The 22478-nt window shown below is 35.0% G+C and overlaps 1 protein-coding gene across 3 annotated transcripts in view; it reads right to left on the bottom strand.

Moving 5' to 3' along the window:
* The window catches only part of LOC118188343 (cytokine receptor-like), a 56433-nt gene that overhangs the window by 20907 nt on the left and 13048 nt on the right, over nucleotides 1-22478 (bottom strand). For 2 of the 3 annotated variants that reach the window (XM_085821463.1, XM_085821464.1), the window contains exon 4: nucleotides 17924-18050. The exons of the other annotated variant lie outside the window; for it this stretch is intronic. In XM_085821463.1, coding sequence (XP_085677589.1) covers nucleotides 17924-18050 — 127 coding nt within the window. The remainder of the gene's footprint in view (nucleotides 1-17923; nucleotides 18051-22478) is intronic. 3 annotated transcript variants of the gene reach the window in all.

The following is a 22478-nucleotide window of genomic DNA, read 5'->3' as shown; positions in this document are numbered from 1 at the left end:
TTCCACAGAGAATTCGGTTGCTCTCTGCGGATGAAAACCCATATAAATAAATCTTCTGTACAGCCTTATACGGTACTTACGTATTAACGCAACCAGGCCAAAATTCGCATAAATTGCGAAATTTGGCGACCTACTTAAGGCAACCCTACGTGTTATACGTAGTTTTGTAAAAAGAGCATGTGGAGATTCACAAAATGTTACTGCATTTTCGTGCAAATTTTTGTAATTTATGAGAAAATAGCAGTGTACATGGATAAAATCAAGAGTGTGCGCAATGCCATTTTTGTGCAATTCTGGGATGTTTTTTTAAGTAAAAATAAGTCGACGTGTACATGGTTAGGGCGAATACGGTTTTCAATCAGTGCTAAAAGCAATAGCCAAAAGATTTTCGCCGAAAAAATAATTCTGCAACTTATTCAAATTCGAAACCGCAAGGGTTTAATTGCTATTTTATATTTTAAAACAAAATAATATAAAAAACTGTATTAAAAATTATCTGTAATTAATAAATGTACATTTTCTTTCTATTCATACTTTTTTACTCAAACTTACAAATAGCGCCAACCTGGTTGCGATAATACGTAAGTACCCCTTATACAAATGCAGTTAAAATTACTGTCATTACAATTAAGCGAATATAGCTACATTTGTTTACAAAAAGTTATTATTGCTAAACACTGCACTATATAAATTTCATTTGGCATTGTAATTTCAGAAAATGCTCAGGATGAGGTATTTTTATATTATATAATCTACTGTCAAGAACATTAGCTACCTTTTCAGTACTTTAGATTTTACTCTTTAGAATTTTTATGGTTCAAAATAATATTTCTATACATTTTCTATGTATATTTCTATGTATTATATTTTCTTTCTACAATAGAAATCTAAATAACTTACACCTAAAACACTGACTACATTTATTCCAATAATGCATCGCTTTAATTAAATTTATGTTCCTTTGAGATGATATATGAAAAACCTTGTGTAATAATAAATTATTAATATATATAGGTAAATGGTATTTTTATATATTTTTTCGGGTAAACTGCATAATCGCCTACTTATTTATTTGGTACTTTTTACTAAAGTAAAAAGAATTGGATTTTTGTCAATTTTCCTTTGACTTTTTAAGTGAAAATAGGTCGATGTGTACCTGAATAAGTCAAAGGAGCGCGCAATGACATTTTTGTGCAATTCTGGGATTTTTTTTAAGTGAAAATACATCGATGTGTACATGGATACCGAGTATGTGCAATTCTTAAAAACACTGCAAGCAGTGGGCGATTCTACACCATCTCCATTTTCTATAGGAATTTAGATTCATTAAATTAGTTATTTAGTATAATTATGAGTATATTCATACTTATTCACATAGATGGAATTTTTACAGTACGAAAGTTGATCTTTCTTACATCAAGAACTACATATAGTATAAATACCCATTATATTATAGATTTTATTTATATAAAATCTGTGGAAGATTATATAGCACTAAAAGTGAGATACGGAATAAAACATTATACGCTGTGAGATATTTCCTTAATTCCCGAACTGTGCGCTGAGAATTGGTATTTGTTGAGACTTGTAAATTTTTTTAAATTCGTTTTGTTACAATACAATTTATTGTATTTTGGGTATTATTAAGTTTATTATATGTTATCTTCATGTTTCATTTATCTTTTGAGAGATACAGGTAACATTCAAAGTATTGTAATAAGGGGTTGACACAGTGTTTGTATATTATTATGCTTAATCTTTGGATTATGGTAACTTGGCGATTTTTTGGCGAAACTTTGGCGACCAACCCTGCTACAGCAACCTGCTAGTTTTGTTTTGGACGCCATTTTGTTTTCACGATGTAAAGGCATTTTTTTTTTTTTTTTTTTTTTTTACTCAACATTTATTCCAACAATCTGCTAGCCAAATTACTCGTATACTACAACTTTTATGGAACGAAAATGCTTAATCATGACGAAGATTAGGTGCGAAATTCGGAGACAGCGCAGAATCGCAAACTGCTTGCCGCGTTTTTAAGAATTGCACATACACGGTATCATCCATGTACACGTCGACCTATTTTCACTTAAAAAAACATCCCAGAATTGCACAAAAATGGCATTGTGCACACTCTTGACTTTATCCATGTACACTGCTAAAGTCCTAGCTAGTAACCTTTATCGCCTTACCAAAATGTCGCCAAACTACCTGTTACCATATTCCAAAGATTAGCCATTATTATTTCTTCACTACATTATATTCTAGGATTCATCCTTTCTTCCACGCAAAACATCTATGTGTATGCGTGTCATAATAAACTGTAGGGTGTTACTATTAGTGGTAAGCGAGCCTTAAGGGGATAGCAAGTATGCTAAATTTGAACTCTATGTTAAGTTTCTAATTTGCAAGTCCCGTATTGTTTTTGCTTGCTTGTTAATAATGTTTCTTTTCCTGAAAATTTGGGTTTCTTCTAATTTTGTTTTTTTAATTTGGTTTAGTGCATTGTAGGTAACTTAAAATTTAAGCAGATGCTAGAAAGTACCATCCTTTGGCAATACATTTCTCATCAGGTATCAAATTGTTAAACAAGCTGATGTGATTAAATGCATTTGTTTAATTTCCCAATTAAAGAACTGAAATACAAATATATGCAGTGAGATACTATATGTATATATTTATATATTTATAATGAAATCAATAATATATATACAGTCAAAGTAATGATTCGCAACCATCAAATGAAATGATATGCATATATATATATATAATAATTTATTTCCTAGACAGTATTGATTAATTGATTATATTATCTCCTAAGTTTAATTAAAGTAGAATTATTTTAAAAGTGTGAATCCATACTGGTAAGTTATATTTTGAAAGATGTTTTGAAGTAATTTGAAAGCAAAATGTTAATAATGTTTTAACGGGGACTGGAGTTAAATCATCATGAAGATTAAAATTTCAATTGTAAAAGGAAAAATTAAAATATGTAATCATTGTCATTGATCGGAAATTAGTTGACTTTTCAAGGGGAACAAACCAACTCCCGTTCAATGAACAATAATTGATAAAAATACGTAAATACGAAAGTGTTTCGTCTTTACTCGAGTTATAAGTTAAAGCCAAACCGGCAATTCTAGTCAGGCCAAATATTTCCGCGAAAAGAAGGAATTATGAACCAATGCTAATACTCAAAGAATGAAGCTTATGAAGCATTTTATTCAATTCAATTTGGTGTAAAAATCAATTACTGTAGAGAAATCCTATTTAACTCGAGTAACCGTCCCCGACACTTTCATGTTTATGCATTTGATTACTATATTATTTGTAGAAATTAAACATTGGAAATTGTCATTATGAAATCGAATTCAAAGTAAAGTTGAAATAAACATAGAAGATTACAAAATAAGATAAATAATGCAAACTTTGTAAAAATAAATCAAAGACAATATAAAAATAATATAGAAAATAATATAGAAAATAATATAAATAAGATCAGTGAATGTACATGAAGATATAAAGGCCAGAAAAGGTATTAAGTAACTTACATTCTTTCTAGTGGGGGAGTTGGCAAAGTGTTCTCTTCGTGTCTGACTCATAAGTGTAGAGTGTCCGAAAATTCTTAGCGGCAGTAGGGGCTTTGAATAATATCAGTCGGTAAGACTTGGGTGAAGTAATTTATGGTAGTGGGTGGGACTTGGAAATCTCGAGGGATGTATTTTGTGGAGTTCTTATCTGAGTGAGACTGTCTGTTAAGATTTTTTTGAAAATACTAGTGAATGGAAATTAATTAATTTCTGGCTAATTGTCGTGTCGCAATGATTAAGAATTTAAGAAAGGAAAAAGGAATTTTCACTGTCCAAGAGCTAATAGACAGACTAAAGGCATGAAATTGGCCCATTTTTTTAGTAACAGTATAGTAACAGTATATGTCTGAAGACAATTAGCTTTTACAATATATACAATTGAGTAATTACACTATATACAAATCTTCCAACTGACAGTCATCCAACTTATACCGCCTTCTCAGGTTTAGGAAAAAATTATGATATCCCTATCAGTTAAATGATTTAGAGTGAGTATTTAACGCCTGCTCTTTTAAGGCAATGGTTAATAAATTGAATGGGAATTAGATTATTTTTGAGAATTTTAATAAGGATCAAAATTTCGCGTTGTAAATCTATTGTATCTGTGCATATAGTTTTAATTCGTTGTATTTGATTAATTATAGTATTGTTAATTACTTTTTTGGATATGTTGGAGTTCCAATTTATTAATTTGTTAGTACTGAAATTGAAGTTTCTTATTTTGTCAAAAAGTAAAATTTTTTTGTAGTTAATGATTTGAAGATCTAGAAAGTCTATGCTATTTTGTGAATTATTAGTTTTATTAAGTGTAAGACAATTCGGATAAATCTCGGAGTGTTCAATTTTACCAAAATTATTAATTATTATTATTAGTAATAAGGTCATCAATATATCTGTAGGGGTGTTTGTAGTAATTTAACTCTTGTGGTTGTAGATTTTTTTGGAAGTTAAATTCTTTGACAAATAAAAAGATATTACAGATCGAGGTGCTGGAATGTAAGCCCATTGGCAATCCTCTGACTTGTTTAAAAAGTTGATTTTCAAACTTAATGTAGTTATGAAAAAGTGTGCATTTTAGGTAGGTTTTCCATTTGTCAAGAGTCATGATATTGAGTATATTAGGGAATCGTTTAGGTAGATCAAGTAGATTGGTATAGATTTCTTCTAGAGGAAGTGAGGTATATAAGTTTTCAAAATCATAGCAGTTAATGTTTTGGATGTCAATGGTTTGAATGGTATTAATGACAGGAGTGTTATTATGAATGATACAGCAATAGTTATGATTAGTGTTACAATCATTGAAAATAAATTTACAGATTTTATTAAGTTGAATTGAAAAATAATAGTCTACATTTTTCTTGTAATTATTAGTTCCATTAGCTATAAATCTAAATTTTAATGGTGTTTTATGGAATTTGGGAATCGCATAAAGATTAGTAAATCTGTTGTAGTTTGCATTGAAAGTAATATTGAGTTTCTTATGAAAAGTTTTAATTCTGTTTATTATAGATGTTTCTGTAAGGTTGACTAATTGATAAGTAGTTGCGTTGAGAAGTTCTTTATGAATAATTTCAGCGTAGAATTGTTTTCATATAATGCTAAAGTTATTAGTTGCTTTATCTATTTTTGTAATAGTAAAAAGCTGTTTTAATTTATTAATATCTGATGTAAGTTGCGACCAATTCAGTGTACTTTTAAATTTGAGGTGACTGATTTCGGTGGATATGCGTTGAAGAATTTTAGCTTTCCATTTTAAGAAGGTATCTATGGGTAAATTCAGTTGATAGCTTGCTATATATATGTAATAGATTCTGTAGTCGAATACAAGCAGCTGAATCCGTAGTGAACAGCAAGAAATTTGACGGCTTAGAGATGTTGAAACTCCAATCCACATTGAATAAGAAATTTGGCAGTCGAGGTAGATTTAATTCAACTTTTCTTTCAGCGAATATGTTGCAACCACAAACAAGTTGGTACATTATTTATGCCTATTCCAAAAATTAACATTTTTGATAAATGTGTAGTAAGAAACAAGGAGCAGACAGACTGCAATCCAGCTAGGCCAAAGCGTAAAAAGCAAAACATTATGTTAAGGGTGAAATCTTAATTCAGACCGAGTTAATTTTGGTTCTCGATGCATTTTTACTCATATTTGATAGTTAATGCTGCTATAAAATTACTATTGAATGTTTGAGTTTTAGTTCCTTTTACAACATCAAATTATGTAAGAGTCATATGACATGAATTAATCTCGAAGTGATGCAGTGCAGAAAGATTACTGTTTTTAGAATAGAGAAGGAAAATTAATTTTATACTGCTAATTTAATCTTTTGCTTATTCCTTATTTTTCTTACATATATATATATATGTACATATATCATTCGATGGTTGTGAATCATGACTTTGGTTATTATCTTTCTCTTCATTTTATTTTCAAAATTATATAAAGGTAGTTTAAAATTTTGTAAAGAGAATTTATACAAATATTTTGTAATATGTTTATAGATATTGACGTGCATTAAGGACAGGGGCTCGTAGGCTTCTAGATATTTAAAAATTTTTATTTGCATTGAATTTTATTTAAAATTACTTTACAGCCATTTAGTTCTGTACAATTCAGTGCTAATTATGTACTTCTGCTGGTTTATGTTTTTATGGAAATTTGATTTACAGTTCTATTTTTGTGTATTGTTTTTTATAGGGATTCTGTATATGAATACCCGTGGAAATTTGGCCAATGGATATGCATATAAAAATCTGATTTTGGGCTATGGGTTTTTACTGGGATTTTGTTTATAGTGCCTACAGTTCTACAGAGATTTGGCCTACTCGTATCCGTACAATTGTACATGTTTCTGTTTACAGGTATTTGGCCTACAGGTACCCGTACAGCCATGCAGGTTTCTTTCTATGGGTTTTTACGGGTATTTGACCTATGGGTACCCGTACTTTCTTTTTATGGGTTTTTACGGGTATTTGGCCTACGGGTACCCGTACAACCGTACAGGTTTCTTTTTATGGGTTTTTATGGGTATTTGGCCTACGGGTACCCGTACAACCGTACGGGTTTCTTTTTATGGGTTTTTACGGGGATTTGGCCTACGGGTACCCGTATAACCGTACGGGTTTCTTTCTATGGGTTTTTACGGGGATTTGGCCTACGGGTACCCGTACAGTTGTATGGGTTTCTGTCTGTGGGTTTTTACGGGGATTTGGCCTACAGGTACCCGCAGAGCTGTACGGGTACCCGTAGGCCAATTCCCCGTAAAAATTTTTATGGGTTTCTACGGGACATTTTTAGTAGGGTATACATTAAGGATTTTTACATATTTATTACTAGATTGTTTTCACATTTAAAATATTGCTTACAAATTATATCTAGTGATTCTACTACAGGTGTCTCTTGGTTTCATAAAATTAACACAAAGATTTCGTTATTTACATTCCTTTTAGATGCAATAATATCTAATCTGATTTCTAGCTGCTCGGGGCACTTAGCTGTTCATGGTTGGGTTATCAGGATTAAGAAAAAGCATAAGAATGCTATCAACTTAGGGGGAAATTGCCTCAACCGCCGCATCAAACAAAAACTCCAAGAGCACAAAACTGAAGTCTAGAATTCCAAAATCGAAGACCTAAACCACAACAGTAAAAACATCTGGAAATTTGCGAAATATTTGAAAAGCTCCATCTCATTGCAGCGAATTTGCTTACACAGATGACGAGAAAGGCCGAACTTTTCGCTGAACATTTTGCTGAGCAACTCTGGCCAAACACGTTTCCTACAAATTCGGACAAGGAAGTCATGGAATTTGTGAATTCCTGGCTAAACGCACCCGTCGAATATCACGAACTTTGTAACTCCTCATGTAGTAAACGAAATCATCCGGGTGCTGAAACCAAAAAAAGGCTCCAGGCAGTGATAACATCAGTAATCAGATGCTGAAAAGTTTTAATTTTAAAATGACTTACAAACTGACAAGCATCATCAACGCTTGCATGAACCTAAATTACTTTCCGCATGCATGAAAATGTGCGAATATTTTTCTCATCCCTAAGCCGGGCAAACCGCACGATAATACAGCGAACTACAGGCCCATCAGTCTTTTGTCTTCAATCAGTAAAATTCTCGGAAGACTTATCTACCACAGACTGACTGATAACCTCAAGTAGAATGAAGGGTGCCCCTTGGATTATCGCTAAATTGCTGTTTCATTTATCGCCAAGTTGTTCTTTCATTTATGATAACCTCAGTATTTGAATGCTATGGAAACCCTGTTATGACGTAATTGGTTGCGTGATTGCGGTGAATTTGAATGATGGGACGGATTTTGGTACGTTGTTATTCAGTTGTTTACACGGTAAAATGGCTGAAGTTGCCATTATTAGTGTCCTATTTGTAGGAAGGAAATCCGTATGGTCGAACGTCCGAGGATACCTGCACTACGGAGGATATTTTTGACTCTGAATTTTGTAAATTTATGTGGCGACGCCAGTATACAGATTCTAGTTTCGATAATTTTAGGAAGTTTTTTGGTTGCTGTTAAGGAATTTTGTTTGACTGAAGACAGGAAAATTTGTAAATAAGGTAAGTGTATATTTCCTTTGTGTAATGCTAAGATGAATTTCCTTTTTAACATTATATCATTGTTTGATTTAAAATGTAGTTTATTGCGATTATATATTTTTGTTGGCTGTACCTTTGACTTTATAAGTGAATATAGATCGATGTGTATATGGACAAAGTCAAGGGAGTGCGCAATGCCTAGTTTATACAATTCTCTTATTTTTGAAGTGAAAATAGGTCTATGTGTACATGGATACCCAGTTGTGCAGTTCTTTGATTGTTAATTTGGATTTGCGTATCCGCAATTTTTGAGCAAAAAATCGCCAATACGATACTATCAACTTAAGAGGATTTTGGCGCAAAACTCGCCGCTACACAAAGCCAAAATAGCAAGTCAAAGAATTGCAAAAACTCGGTGTCAATGTACCGCCAAAATCGGCACCCGTAAATATATTTTTATCCCTTAAGTGTTTAGCAGACCACTTGCCTTGTTATCAGAAAAAAACTTTCCAGAACCACCCAGGGTAAAAGTATAGTTTAGGGTACCCCTTGGCGAAACTTGGCGATTTTTGGCGGTACATGGATACCGATTTTGTGCAATTCTTTGACTCGTTATTTTGGCTTGCGAAGCGGCGATTTTTGCGCCAAAAATTGCCGGTACACAAAGCCAAAATAAAAGGACAAACAATTGCACAAACTCGGTATCCATGTACACATCGATTTATTTCCACTTAAAAAAAATCCCGAATTTCACAAAAATGGCATTGCGCACTTCTTTGACTTTATCCATGTACACGTCGACCTATTTTCCCTTAAAAAAATCCTCCAATTGCACAAGCTTGCATTGCGCACTCCCTTTACTTAGTCCATGTACACATCGATATATTTTCACTTAAAAAGTCAAAGGAGCACCAAATTCTACAATATCGGCAAACAAAAAATGCATAATCTCAATAAAATACATTTTAAACCAAACAATAAAATAACATAAAAAAGGAAAAACATGTTATACATTTAAGCACTACTAAAAGTAAATATTCACTTACCATGATTTTCGAGTTCGCTTCGTACACCCAGAGCCACGTAAAAATGAAAAAATCAATCATGCTCAAATTATTTTTTTCAAACCAGGTACTCTTTCTGATTGAACGCTTCACATAGTGACCATCTGAACCTTTCTTCCTACAAACCCATTCAAATCCATCTAAACGGTTTTAACGTTCGACTAGACGCATATCCTTCCTACATACAGGACACTTATAATGGCTACTAAGTAAACCTTCATTTAACACCAGTCAAATAAAGCTCTTCTAGCGGCAGCGCCAAACAGGCGATACAGACTCAAAAACTCTGGAGAAAAGCGCCAATTGGCGAAACAGTAAACCTGCTTGACAACCCTGCGGGCTGACGAGAAGAGAAGAATTTTTCCCGGCTGTTCTGGTCACAGAACTTGTAAGGGACAAATTCTTCCCTTACAAATTCTTTGGTTCTGAGTAACAACTTCAGTCTGTGTGTGTGCGTCTGTGAAACAACTCGTCTTGTGCCTTCCACGTGATATGTAACTGCGATCTGTGTTGGGACTGTACGCTTCCTTAAGCCATTATTATGTATCTATATTACTTCTTATTAAATCTCATTCTTAATGTTAAATGCCTATCTCAATTAAGATTGCTATTTTTCTAGGTAAGGTTATCTATACTTTTGTAGGCACGCGTACCTCACTGGTGACCCTGTCTCTCGTTCCTTCTATTTCAGATTCCTAATGGCTGTCTGTCTCAATCTTTCTTATAAAGCTAAAAATATGCCTTATTTTGATGAGCATGCTCTTTTTTCTGAGTGATAACTGCTCCATCCTATTTATTTTCCTTAATTTCTTTCTCACTTTATGGTACAGATTACACGTGGTTTATCACACTGTTAAGGAGGATTTACAGGTATGTGGTCAAATGTTTTTCCTTATCTGTGATTGGTCTTAATGTGCTTTTGTGATATATTTTGCTCTAAAATTATAGTTTTAATTTAAACTTAATTATTCATTGTTTAAAATTTATCTTTGTGTAATATTGGTGCTCCCTATTTTATTGAGATATTGAATGACTTCATTATTTTATTCTAAACTGATACATAAGACCTAAAGCATAGGGCAAAACATTAAGTTAACGATTTACGATATATTTATAATTGTTAACCATGCCAGGATCGGAAGGCCAAACCAACAACGAATCGATTGTGGTGGCACAGGAGCCACAAATCTCACACGTGGCGGTTAAAATTCCCTCTTTATGGAAAAATAATGTTAAACTTTGGCTTATTCAAGTTGAAAGTAACTTTGCTCTAGCAAAGATTAGTAACGATATTACGAAATATAACCACGTGATTTTTTCCATAGACTCTGAAACTCTTTTTGCAGTATCAGATATTTTATTTAATCCCCTCGCGACGGAAAAATATAATGCCGTAAAAGTTAGGTTAATAGCGGAATTTTCGGATTCGGAAAACGAGCAAATACGCAGTCTTATTTCTGAATCGCATTTAGGGGATGACAAACCATCTCACTTATTGAGAAAAATGAGAGAATTGGGTGTAAAATGTATATCTGATGAATTTTTAAAATCATTATGACTGCAAAGGTTACCTTCCGAGGTGCATGCCATTTCATCAAAAAGTTCTGAATCCTTAGATAATTTAGCAAAATTGACTGACAAAATAGCTGAAGTGCGCACGCCAACGAGCAATAGCGTGTTTGCTGTCCAGGCAGCTTCGGCGAGTTACCCCAGCGATCCGAACGATTCTTGTGGCCCCCTCGAAGAGCTTAAGGCCTTAAGGAGTGAAATTTCAGTAAACAGGTCGAGCGACTCTCCCGCGAAAAAACGAGGAATAAATTCCCTCGGGATCCACATAACAGACCACGTTGTTCTTCACGTGGGCATTCTCGAGAGCGCATTAGCAATTATTGTTATTTTCACTTGCGATTTGGTAGTAATGCACGAAGATGTCGAGCACCTTGTTCTTTTTGTCATAATACTACTGCCCAGGAATACTAGAAGTAGCGGCTGTCGACCGAAACTCGTCGGCAGTCGCGCATTCATGTCGTTTACATGTTTACGATAACAGATTAAATTTAAAATTTTTGATTGATTCGGGTTCGGATGTCTCATGTGTGCCAGCGACTTCTAAGTTTAAGAAAATGTATCCTGATTCGTTACAATTATTTGCCGCGAATAATTCCAGAATTTCTACGTATGGAACAAAATTGTTAAATGCGAATTTAGGACATAGCCGAAACTTTTCTTGGAAGTTTTTAATCGCCGATGTACCAGTGCCTATAATAGGAGCCGATTTTTTAAGATATTTTGATCTTTTAATCGATTTAAAACAAGGTAGGCTTATCGATAATACTACGAAATTAACTCGAATTGGTTTTCTTTCCTATTCTGAATATTATTTTTCGGTAAAGCTAATATCGGGTGATTCACCGTATCATAGAATCTTGAAAGACTTTCCGGATTTACTGAAGTTAAAATCTGATTTGGGCAGAGTAAAGCATAGTGCGGTTCATTACATCGAAACAAACGGTCGTCCCGTGCATAGCAAACCGCGTAGGTTAAGCCCTAAGTTATACGAAGCAGTAAAAAAAGAATTTCAATTTATGATGGATCAAGGTATTTGCAGGCCATCAAAATCGGCATGGTCGTCACCTCTTCATGTAGTTTCTAAAAGTTCGGGCGATATACGACCAGTAGGAGACTACTGAAAATTAAACGCGTGCACCGAACCCGATAGATATCCTATCCCGCATTTACAAGATTTTAATAATACACTTAGCGGAAAGAAAATTTTTTCAAAAATTGATATCGTTCGGGCATATTATCATATACCAGTTCATCCAGATCATATTTGGTCTTTTTGAATTTCCGTTTTTAAATTTCGAACTGTGCGAAGCAGCTCAAACCTTTCAAAGGTTTATGAACGAAATTCTTGGAGATCTAAAATTTGCCTATGTCTACTTAGATGATATTTTGATATTTAGTGATACAGAAGATGATCATAAATCTCACTTACGTACTGTTTTTGAAAGATTAACTACATATGGATTGACAATAAACACTTCGAAATGTGTTTTTGGCGTTCCCGAAATATCTTTCTTAGGACATTTAATTAATAAAAATGGTACCAAACCTCTGACGAACAAAGTTGAACAGATACTTAACTACCCATTTCCTAAAACGGTAAAAGATTTGCAGAGATTTTTAGGATTTTTAAATTTTTACCGTCGTTTTTTACCCAACGTAGCCCAGAATCAAATACATTTAACTTCGTATTTAAAAGGGGCTAAGAAAAATGATAAGACAACCCTGAATTTGTCTGAGGAAGCGCGTAATGAATTTCAAAAGTGTAAACAGTTAATCGCGAATGCGGTTCTTTTAGCACACCCGAAGAAAGATGCCCATTTGGTTTTACAGGTTGATGCGTCAGACTTCGCGATAGGCGGAACGCTATCACAAATAGTTGATGGAAACTTACAGCCTGTCGCATTTTTCTCACGAAAACTTTCGCAAGCAGAAAGAAACTATAGTGCGTATGATCGGGAGCTATTGGCAGCTTATGCTGATATTAGGCGTGTTAAGCATGCGTTGGAAGCACGGAACTTTTCTTTAATCACCGATGACAAACCGCTTACGTATGCATTCCGACAGCGTTTGGACAAGTGTTCACCTCGTCAGGCTAGGCAGTTAGACTTTATCTCACAATTCACCACTGAAATATACCATATAAAAGGTTCGGATAATATCGCGCGGACGCACTTTCGCGCATAGAAGCGATAAGCATGTCTAACCCTATCGACTATGAGGAAATTGCTAAAGTGCAACAAATTGATCCAGAATTACAAACTTTACTTAAAGATTCAAAAGTTCTACAACTCAAAAACGTTACCTTACCTAATTGTAGTTTACCAAGATATTGTGATTTGTCAACAGGTACCGCCCGCCCTTACATTCCCCCGGCATTCCGTGAGAAAGGTTTTGCCACATTGCACAATTTGTCTCACCCCGGCATTCGTGCATCAACAAAGTTAATATGTTCTCGATTTGTTTGGTTTTCCATCCGTAAAGATTGCACACAATGGGCACGACAGTGCATTCCATGTCAGAAAGCAAAAGTAAGCAGACATACTAGAACCCCGTTAATGAAGTTTCCAGACAAATCACAGAGATTTGATCACGTCTACCTTGACCTCGTTGGTCCGCTACCTCCTTCTCAAAATAATTATTACTGTTTAACTATGATAGATAGGTTTACTAAATGGAACAGTACCCATACAGACATAACTGCATGCACAGTAGCACAAGCTTTTTATGACCACTGGATTACTCGATTTTGTTGTCCAGCGATTTGTTGTTACTGACCAAGGGCGACAGTTTGAAAGCGGCTTATTTCTAGCCCTTTCCCAATTATTGGGAATCAAGAGAATCAGGACGTCTCCTTACCATCCACAGGCGAATGGACTTATCGAGGAAGTCCACCGTCCTTTGAAAGCTGCCTTAAAAGCTTATGATACCAGTAACTGGGTGGCGGCTCTTCCAACGCTTCTTATGGGTTTCCGCTCCGCTCTCAAGGAGGACATAGGAGCAACCACTTCTGAACATGTGTATGGAAAGACGATTCGTCTCCCAGGAGAATTTTTCAATTCGACACCTATGGACGCGCCCCCCAAACAGTTTGTGGAGGATTTAAAATCCCATTTTACCAGTGTCCGCCTGACTACGACTTCTAGCCACGGTCAGCGAACCTGTTTTGTTCTTCCACGGCTTCACGAATCCACGCATGTGTTTGCTCGACACGGCGGAGTTCGAAAACCACTGCAAGCTCCCTATGATGGACCATTTAAAGTGCTAGAAAGACGAGATAAAACGTTTGATCTCGAAATAAAAGGGACTAAGCAAACAATCTCCATAGATAGATTGAAACCCACTTTTGTAACCATTAACTCTTCACAAGTTGTTCCAAAGAGTGTAAAAAAAACCTTCGGACATTGGTATCACCCGTTCTGGACGATTAATCCGACCCCCACGTCGGTATGTCACATTTCGTTGTCACTGCGGAGGGAGTATGTAGCGGCAGCGCCAAACAGGCGATACAGACTCAAAAACTCTGGAGAAAAGCGCCAATTGGCGAAACAGTAAACCTGGTTTACAACCCTACGGCCTGACGGGGAGAGAAGAGTTTTCCCCGGCAGTTCCGGGTAACAACTTCAGTCTGTGTGTGTGCGTCTGTGAAACAACACGTCTTGTGCCTTCCACGTGATATGTAACTGCGATCTGTGTTGGGACTGTACGCTTCCTTAAATCATTATTATGTGTCTATATTACTTCTCCTTATTAAATCTCATTCTTAATGTTAAATGCCTATCTCAATCAAGATTGCTATTTTTCTAAGTAAGGTTATCTATACTTTTGAAGGCACGCGTAACTCTCGCGTACCTCACTCTTTTCCCCTTTCGCTCCAAATCGTAGAGAAACTTCAAATAAATCTTACTACATTCGGTTATTCTACCGTCTAAAGAATCAAACCAACACACACCACAAAAACGCTTACGAAACATCCCATGATTCGAAATTTCCCAGAATCATGCACCCGATTACGTCACAATAGGGGTTTCCATAACATCCAACTACTCAGGCTACCATAAATGAAACAGCAACTTGGCGATAAATCAAACAACAATTTCGCCATAATACAAGGGTACCTTAAAGTGTACTCTACCCCCACCCAGATTGTTCCCCTGACTGAATTCATCGGTTGGTCCGTGCATAATAAAATGACTGTTGCCATCCTGATGTTAGACGTGGCAAAAGCTTTTGACTGCGTCTGGAATTCGGGACTTTTATTCAGACTCATCAAGATCGACCTTCGCGCGACCTCATCTTCATTATAAATTCTTTTCTGAGTGAAAGAACTTTAACGGTCAAACATGGAAAGGCGATTTGAAGTGTAAAAAAATCCAAGCGGGTATTACCCACGGTAGTATCTTTGCCCCAATATCCTACATTCTGTATGTAAACGAGTTCCCAAATTCGCACGATGATGCCAGCTTTCTCCTAGCAAGCTAGGCCGATGATACGGCAATCACAGTAAAATCACGTCGTCCTGACCATGTGTTGACTAAACTGCAGGACAGAAATCCCGGCAATTGAAGAATGGTGCAGCCGCTAGAAAACTTGTATCCAGCCGACTAAATCGAAAATCTTGGTCATCAGGATACATTGAAGACGTGATATTCGCAAAACAAAAGTTGCATCAAGAAAATTCAGGTTTTGCAAAATAAATTTCTTCGCACAATCGCTGGTGCCCCATATTATGTCCGAAATAAAAGTATTCATTTCGACTTTGAACCCATTCAGGATTTCATTAACAGGACTCCTGAAGATTTCTTCGCAAGAACTTTGATAAATAACCCACCGAACTTCGCTGATGTGCTTTCCTAAGAAATCCTGAGCGAAGGCAAGTTTCTGCTCCCATTCGCCGCATACTTACTACTACAAACAAGTCAGGATAACAAAAAAATAAATAAATAAATAAATAAATAACAAAAAAATAAATGACAGTACAGATAGCCTCCTACGGACGCCGGACTTAATTAACTTTATTTTTAATTAATTCACCGCAACAAACCTGAAAAGTGTTTCATATGAATTGTGTGTATTTTACAAGCACTTGAAGGGGTCATTCTCTCAGCTTCGGACCAATCATGCAATTTTGGGTCTGTTTATTCTATTGCTGTGATTTTTGACATACTGGACATTACAATGTCACCGCTCAGCCGTACAATCTCGTTCCCCAGTAGCCTGAAATTTCATAGCCATTTCATAGCTGTTCTTTAAAAAAATGTATTCGCCATATAAATAATGTACACAGAATTTTCATATATTTCATGTATTTTTGTATTATGTGCATATATCTCTTCAATTGGTGCAGTAGTTGTCAAGCCACGACCCTCATGACATTGCATTCACTGATTTAGGACACCAGCTCAACGGTGCCTGACCACAGACCGTTCCACAGTTCCATCCAGACTTGGATTTCTGGCACGAAGCAAAGGGCTTTAAAGTTTCTCCCACCTCAGCTTATACCTCATATGAAGAATATTATATATGGAATTTCTCAGACGTCAGGCCCAATTCGGGATTCACTCTGGAATCTAGAAAGAGCGGGGATTGGAATTCCTTGCCGCATGCCTGTGTCCTAAAAACGGAAGAATAGCTCAACATAATAAAGATAATTTTTTGTAAACACAGAAGTTTCGACGGGTCGCATAACATTTGACAGGTACATTAGCATGTAGTTTGATAGCTGACACATTTACTTGTTTCTAGTGTTTATTAAAAAGCAATAGATGACATAAGTTTTACTCTGTTACTTTTTACGGAAGCGCGTGTCGTACTTCAGCTCAACAATTTTGGAAGCATACAAATGTTATGTAGGTATGCAAAATGGAAAATACTTTAAATCTATCTTTCATGGATTAATTTCTTCGCTCCCGGCACAGAAATAATAATGCTCTTTCCTAAAACTACGATTTGAGAGTTGTGACTTTACCTGTCACAACATTTTTTATTACCTAGCATTTTTTATTAATAATCCTAATATGTGTAAAAGATTCTAATAAAACTGGTTTTTTTTATCAAATTTATCGATTTTCACTCAAAATATTTGGAACATTTTTCTTAACATGGGATAAAAAAGGCTTGCTAATGCAAATTCAAAGGAAAATTAAAACTAACATAAAATTTGTGTGCTACTTGCGTGAGATTAATGATAATTGTTACTTACGTATTATTCCGTCGACCGGGAAACTTCAGCCAAGCAGAATCATTTACCTCCGTTTATGGATAACCGTCATGTAACAACGCGTACATAACATCTGCGCTTTGATTTGACATAATCCCGATTGATTGATTGATTCACTTGACGTAATCTTGACTGATTCATTCATTCATTTGACGTAATCCTGATTGATTGATTGAATCATTTGACGTAATCCTGATTGATTCATTGATTGAATCATTTGACGTAATACTGATTGATTCGTTCATTTGACGTAAGCCTAATCGATTCATTCATGCTTTTGACGTAATTCTGATTGATTTTCGATAAGCCATTTTTTATGAATAAAAATATGAATTAACTGTTATTGTTGCATTTTTCTTGCAATTTAGGGGGGGGGGACAGAAAAAAGAAGAAGATTAACATTTGGAATCTGCCTTTTACAGAATAGCAAGCAGTGGATTATTTCCAAAATTATGGGATCCTGCCATCAAAAAACGTATGTATTAATGAATACGATATCATCAATCGAATACGACCGACATCATTCTAAATAGAGCTTCTAGTAAAATCGGAAGGCCTAAAAAAGTAGCAAAAATTGACAAAAGCATTTTTACAAAGCGCAGAAACATTAGCGGATCGAAAACTCATTGTTTACTAAATAGAAACGCTTCCCGTTGCTTCAGAATTCCGCAGAAATGATTGACGCAACTTTGGCAGATTCTCCGCCACTTTTCAGAGTTTGATGGTAGCCAAATTCAAACTTTCAAAAAAGAAATTTTTTTTTAATCGAGAGCTTCAGTATATCGCTCTTGAAATAACTAAATAGGACAACTAAAAAGCTTTAAAATATGTGAATTAAAATATCATTTATAGAACAAAATGTATAAAAAAAGAAATTTCCTTACCGCATAAATGAAAAGCATCAATAAAATTTACTTACCTACGTGATGCATGCTGGTACAACACATAGTCTGTTTTCACGGGATTGGGAGGAGCTTTCCAGCTACAAATTAACTTGCTATATTCTTCGCTAATACAAGAAAAGTTTTCAACAGGCAGTGGTTTATCTGAAATTTATATACATATTTTTTTTAATCTGAATAATTTGATGTCTGTTGATTTAAAATACCGTAAGACTTAGTTTCAAAGCTTAGTAATTTAAATACGCTCAGTATATTGAAGGACAGTGAAGCCTCGGTTCATGAATTGGCTGTTTGTTAACTGAAAGGTTTAAATGTAAAATACATTAATTCGTCCCTGGATCACAGATTATTGTTTAGTTAAACTTTACAACATTGCTCTGTGTACGAATTCAAACCCAAAAACCAGTGAAAATCAGTAAATCTGAAACAAAGATACATAGAATATTAAAAAGATGAAATTTAATTTTGCATGTACAAAACAGTGTGGACGGTATAAATTAAAAGAGTGAGGAAGAAAAATTTTGATGTGGATGCGAAATTTCCTTTTATGAAAACGTCAAATAATTGTTTGTGTGAGGCATCTTTTTTAATATATTTTTTTGTCTCTAACAGCTAGGCTGCCTCCATTTCACTCAAAATTTGCTCAATGGAATTTATGTTTTTTTTTTTTAGTCCAAAGAGAAATTTTTCCCGGAAAGGCTATGGATTTCGTTCCGGCATTTTCCGTCGTTCACTGTGAAACAGGGTTTCACTTTTCAAATTGTTGCCACTAAGTATTAGAATTTTTCATTATATTTAAAGAAATTAAATAATGGAGAATCTGCATGAATGTATGTATGTTTCTCGCATTGTGAATAAATAACGGTAACTGGAGCCGTCAAATTTTGAATAATGGAGTCTTCCCCTCGAATATGGGCATGTGAAAGCCCAAACTTGAAATTATGTTTTATTATCTGTTTATTATTTGTTATTTTGTAAACGTTTAAGGAATTTTTTATTAACAAACTCAACGATTTCAAAGCGAGCAAAGGCAACACTATACGGACAAAAATAACATTTTTATTTCCAGCGCGCGAGACTATGTATCGGAAATTCTAAAGATAATGCTGTTTTTAAATATTTTGTGATATTGCTGTTGAATTGAATTTTATGTTGTTTAAGTTCGAAGAACATGATATTTAATAAATATAGGTAGCGCACAAAACGTTAAAAAAATGCTTTTTTAGGCGTAATGTAAAATCTGAAAGCTTTCAGATTTTTTTAAGAAACTTACTTAAACTATCCGTGAGTTTACGTTTGACACTATTTCTTCAGTGCGACATAAGGTCGTTAATACTGTAAGCTTTACTGTCTCTTTATCACGGTGATATCGCAACTTGGAAACTTTGCTTCTTACATCTATTGTGCAGAAATTTCATGGATAAGACAACACGTATAAGCGATAAGCGACGGAGGACGTGACCACTACCCCTTTACTAATAAGTTAATTAGCATAGTGCCACGCCCACCTTCAGGGGCGTAGCTAGGGTTTTCAGCACCCGGGGGCAACTGAAGATTTTGCGCCCCTCTCTGTGTGCCACGAATGGAAAACACTTCATTCCAAAAATATTTACCATCAATTTAGCGCCGCCTGGATGTTTCGCCCAGGGACAGATGTCCTCCTTTGCCCCACCTTAGCTACGCCACTGCCCACCCTTATCTAGAGTTTGACCAGAGGCCACCCTTATCCAGAGTTTGACATGTGCGGCCCGCACATGACGCTCAGACTCAACATCTGAACCAACCGGTTGGCAGTTCTGCGAACCAATTGCCACCTAATACCACCGGGCAGACTCCCGTCCAAATTGCCCGGGTCCAGTATTAATTGATTCATTAACAATAGATGCTACATGGCCATACAGGCAGGACTTAGAAGAGATCTATTTATCCCTGCATACAGGGGCGTTTAAAATTTACATATGCTTTGGATTACATAATTGAGAAGGGTACATAATTGTGCGTTGACATTAACAAAAGACTGCAAACGATCACAGATGACATCACGTGACATTGATAAATACAGTTAATTGACCGATGACATTGACAATAGACAGCAAATGATCACTGATGACCACATATGGCATTAATACATGTAGACATATTTTCATATGCATAAATATATCACGATTTGCATAACTAATAATGATATTTGCGGTTACACACTGTTACGTACAGAGTAGTAAGCACTGAGTGCGATTACATACTGACTCTGGATTATTTATATACAGGCCAGCACTGATACTGATATTTGGATACTTGCATTTATATACTGATACACACAATACGTTTTTCACTAGAAACGATAATACACTGATATCTGTGTCTTAAGCATAACGTATGCATACTTTCCAGTGCATGAATATTACAATTGACACAACTTACACTGATATTTGCGATTACACACTCTTACATACAGTTTACTAATATATATGCGGTTACACACTGTTACATACGATACTCGGTGCAATAAGCGCTTATCGCTTACCACACCGAGTGCTATAACGCTCTGATACTGGAATATTTTTAGAATGTATATATACATCCAATACATTGTAGAATTAACATACCTTTTCTTACATGCTTCAGAGTGGCTGTTACATAACGTACATGTTGCTGATACTGATGATATGGAGAAAATAACATTAACGGTGATTACAGTATTTAAGTATACATTACACCACATACAAGAAATTTAAAATACGCTATCTTTAAGGAAAACTTGTTTTACACAGTTCATAAGCATAACATATGCATACTTTCCAATGCATGAATATTACAATTAACACAACTCACTCTGATATTTGCGATTACACACTGTTGCATGCAATTTACATATATATATGCGATTACACACTGTTACGTAAAATATATAATACACTGAGTACTATAACGCTCTGATACTGGAATGTTTTAAATGTATATATGCATCCAAAACATTGTTGCATTAACATTGTAGAATTAACACGCCTTTTCTTACATACTTCAGCGTGCCTGTTACATAACATACATGTTGCTGATACTAACGATATGGGGAATATAACATTTGCGGTGATTACAGTATTTAAGTATACATTATACCACATACACGAAATTTGTAATATACTATGTATAAGGAAAACTTGTTTTACACATTTCATAAGCATAACGTATGCATACCTTCCAATGCATGAGTATTACAATTAACACAACTTACACTGACATTTGCGATTACACACTGTTACACACAATTTACCTATATATATATGCGATTATACACTGTCATATACAATACAGAATACGCTGAGTGCTATAACGCTCTGAAACTGGAATATTTTTAAATGCATATATACATCCAATCCGTTGTAGAATTTATCAGGGTCAATGTTCCTTCTTACCTTCTTCGGGAACATGCAAGGACCTGACTCGCAACAGAGAGCTTACTAAAGCTATGTTCACTAATTGTGGGAAGTAGACAGGATACACAAGAAGGGTATACAAAACCCTTTATTTTCTCTATTTACAATAACTTCCGTACTTCGGAATACACGGACCCGCTACTTGGGGTCTAACGTAAAAATATAAAAATAGAACTAAACTCTAATTTAACTTTAAAATAGTAAACGTGGAAGATTGGCCTTATATTAACAGGAAGCGTATGTAGTACAGAGAACTGTGAACACTACAATACGCTTAAAATTTATCAAGAGGATTAAAACCTCTGGCCTGGAAGGCAACCAGCAACTGCGTAACTTCTAAGGTAAGCGGCCTGCTTCGACTCACTGCTTCCTCTCTCTCGCTTGGCAAAAAGCCACAACTTAAATACTTGGCGTTCGCCAGACAAACTTTGCATAAAAACCTTAACGCTTATAATTCTGGCCGGAAGTAGAAAATAAGAAGTGATAGTAAAGATTTAAAATAAAATAAACGTTAGTAAAACTTAAGATCCTTACAAATTAACATACCTTTTCTTACATACTTCAGCGTGCCTGTTACATAACATACATGTTGCTGATACTAATGATATGGAAAAAATAACATTTACGGTGATTAAAGTATTTAAGTATACATTTCACCACATACGAGAAATTTGAAATACACTATCTATAAGGAAAACTTGGGATGACACATTACGGTAATTGCATGAATTGAGTACATATTACACTACATACGAAAGAAATTAATTAGTCCAGTACGTATCTACTGTATTACATTAAATTATGAAATGGGTTATATTTTAAAACATTTTCCATATGGTACTATATAGATTGCTCTATACAAGAAATACATTGCTACATAATACATATTTACGCAATTACAGAATTACAATACACTAAATTAAGAAATTGGATAGAATATATATATATATATATATATTATATAAGACTATGTGCGCGTTGTTTACATATTTGTACAACTTATACATTGTTATTATTTGTCTACAGATACCTACAGAGTGTACTTGCACCTATTTATGACCAAGAGTTACACGCAATAAGTTCATGTATGCAGCTCATAAGTTCGTATGTGCAGTTCATACGTACAGTACATAGGTGG

The sequence above is a fragment of the Stegodyphus dumicola genome, chromosome 1 (assembly GCF_044657685.1).
Source record: "Stegodyphus dumicola isolate Sdum_Otavi_A_Nest chromosome 1, ASM4465768v1".
Classification (NCBI taxonomy): Eukaryota; Metazoa; Arthropoda; class Arachnida; order Araneae; family Eresidae; genus Stegodyphus; species Stegodyphus dumicola.
The sequence above is the reverse complement of the archived record's forward strand: the minus strand, read 5'-3'. Positions and strand labels throughout refer to the sequence as shown.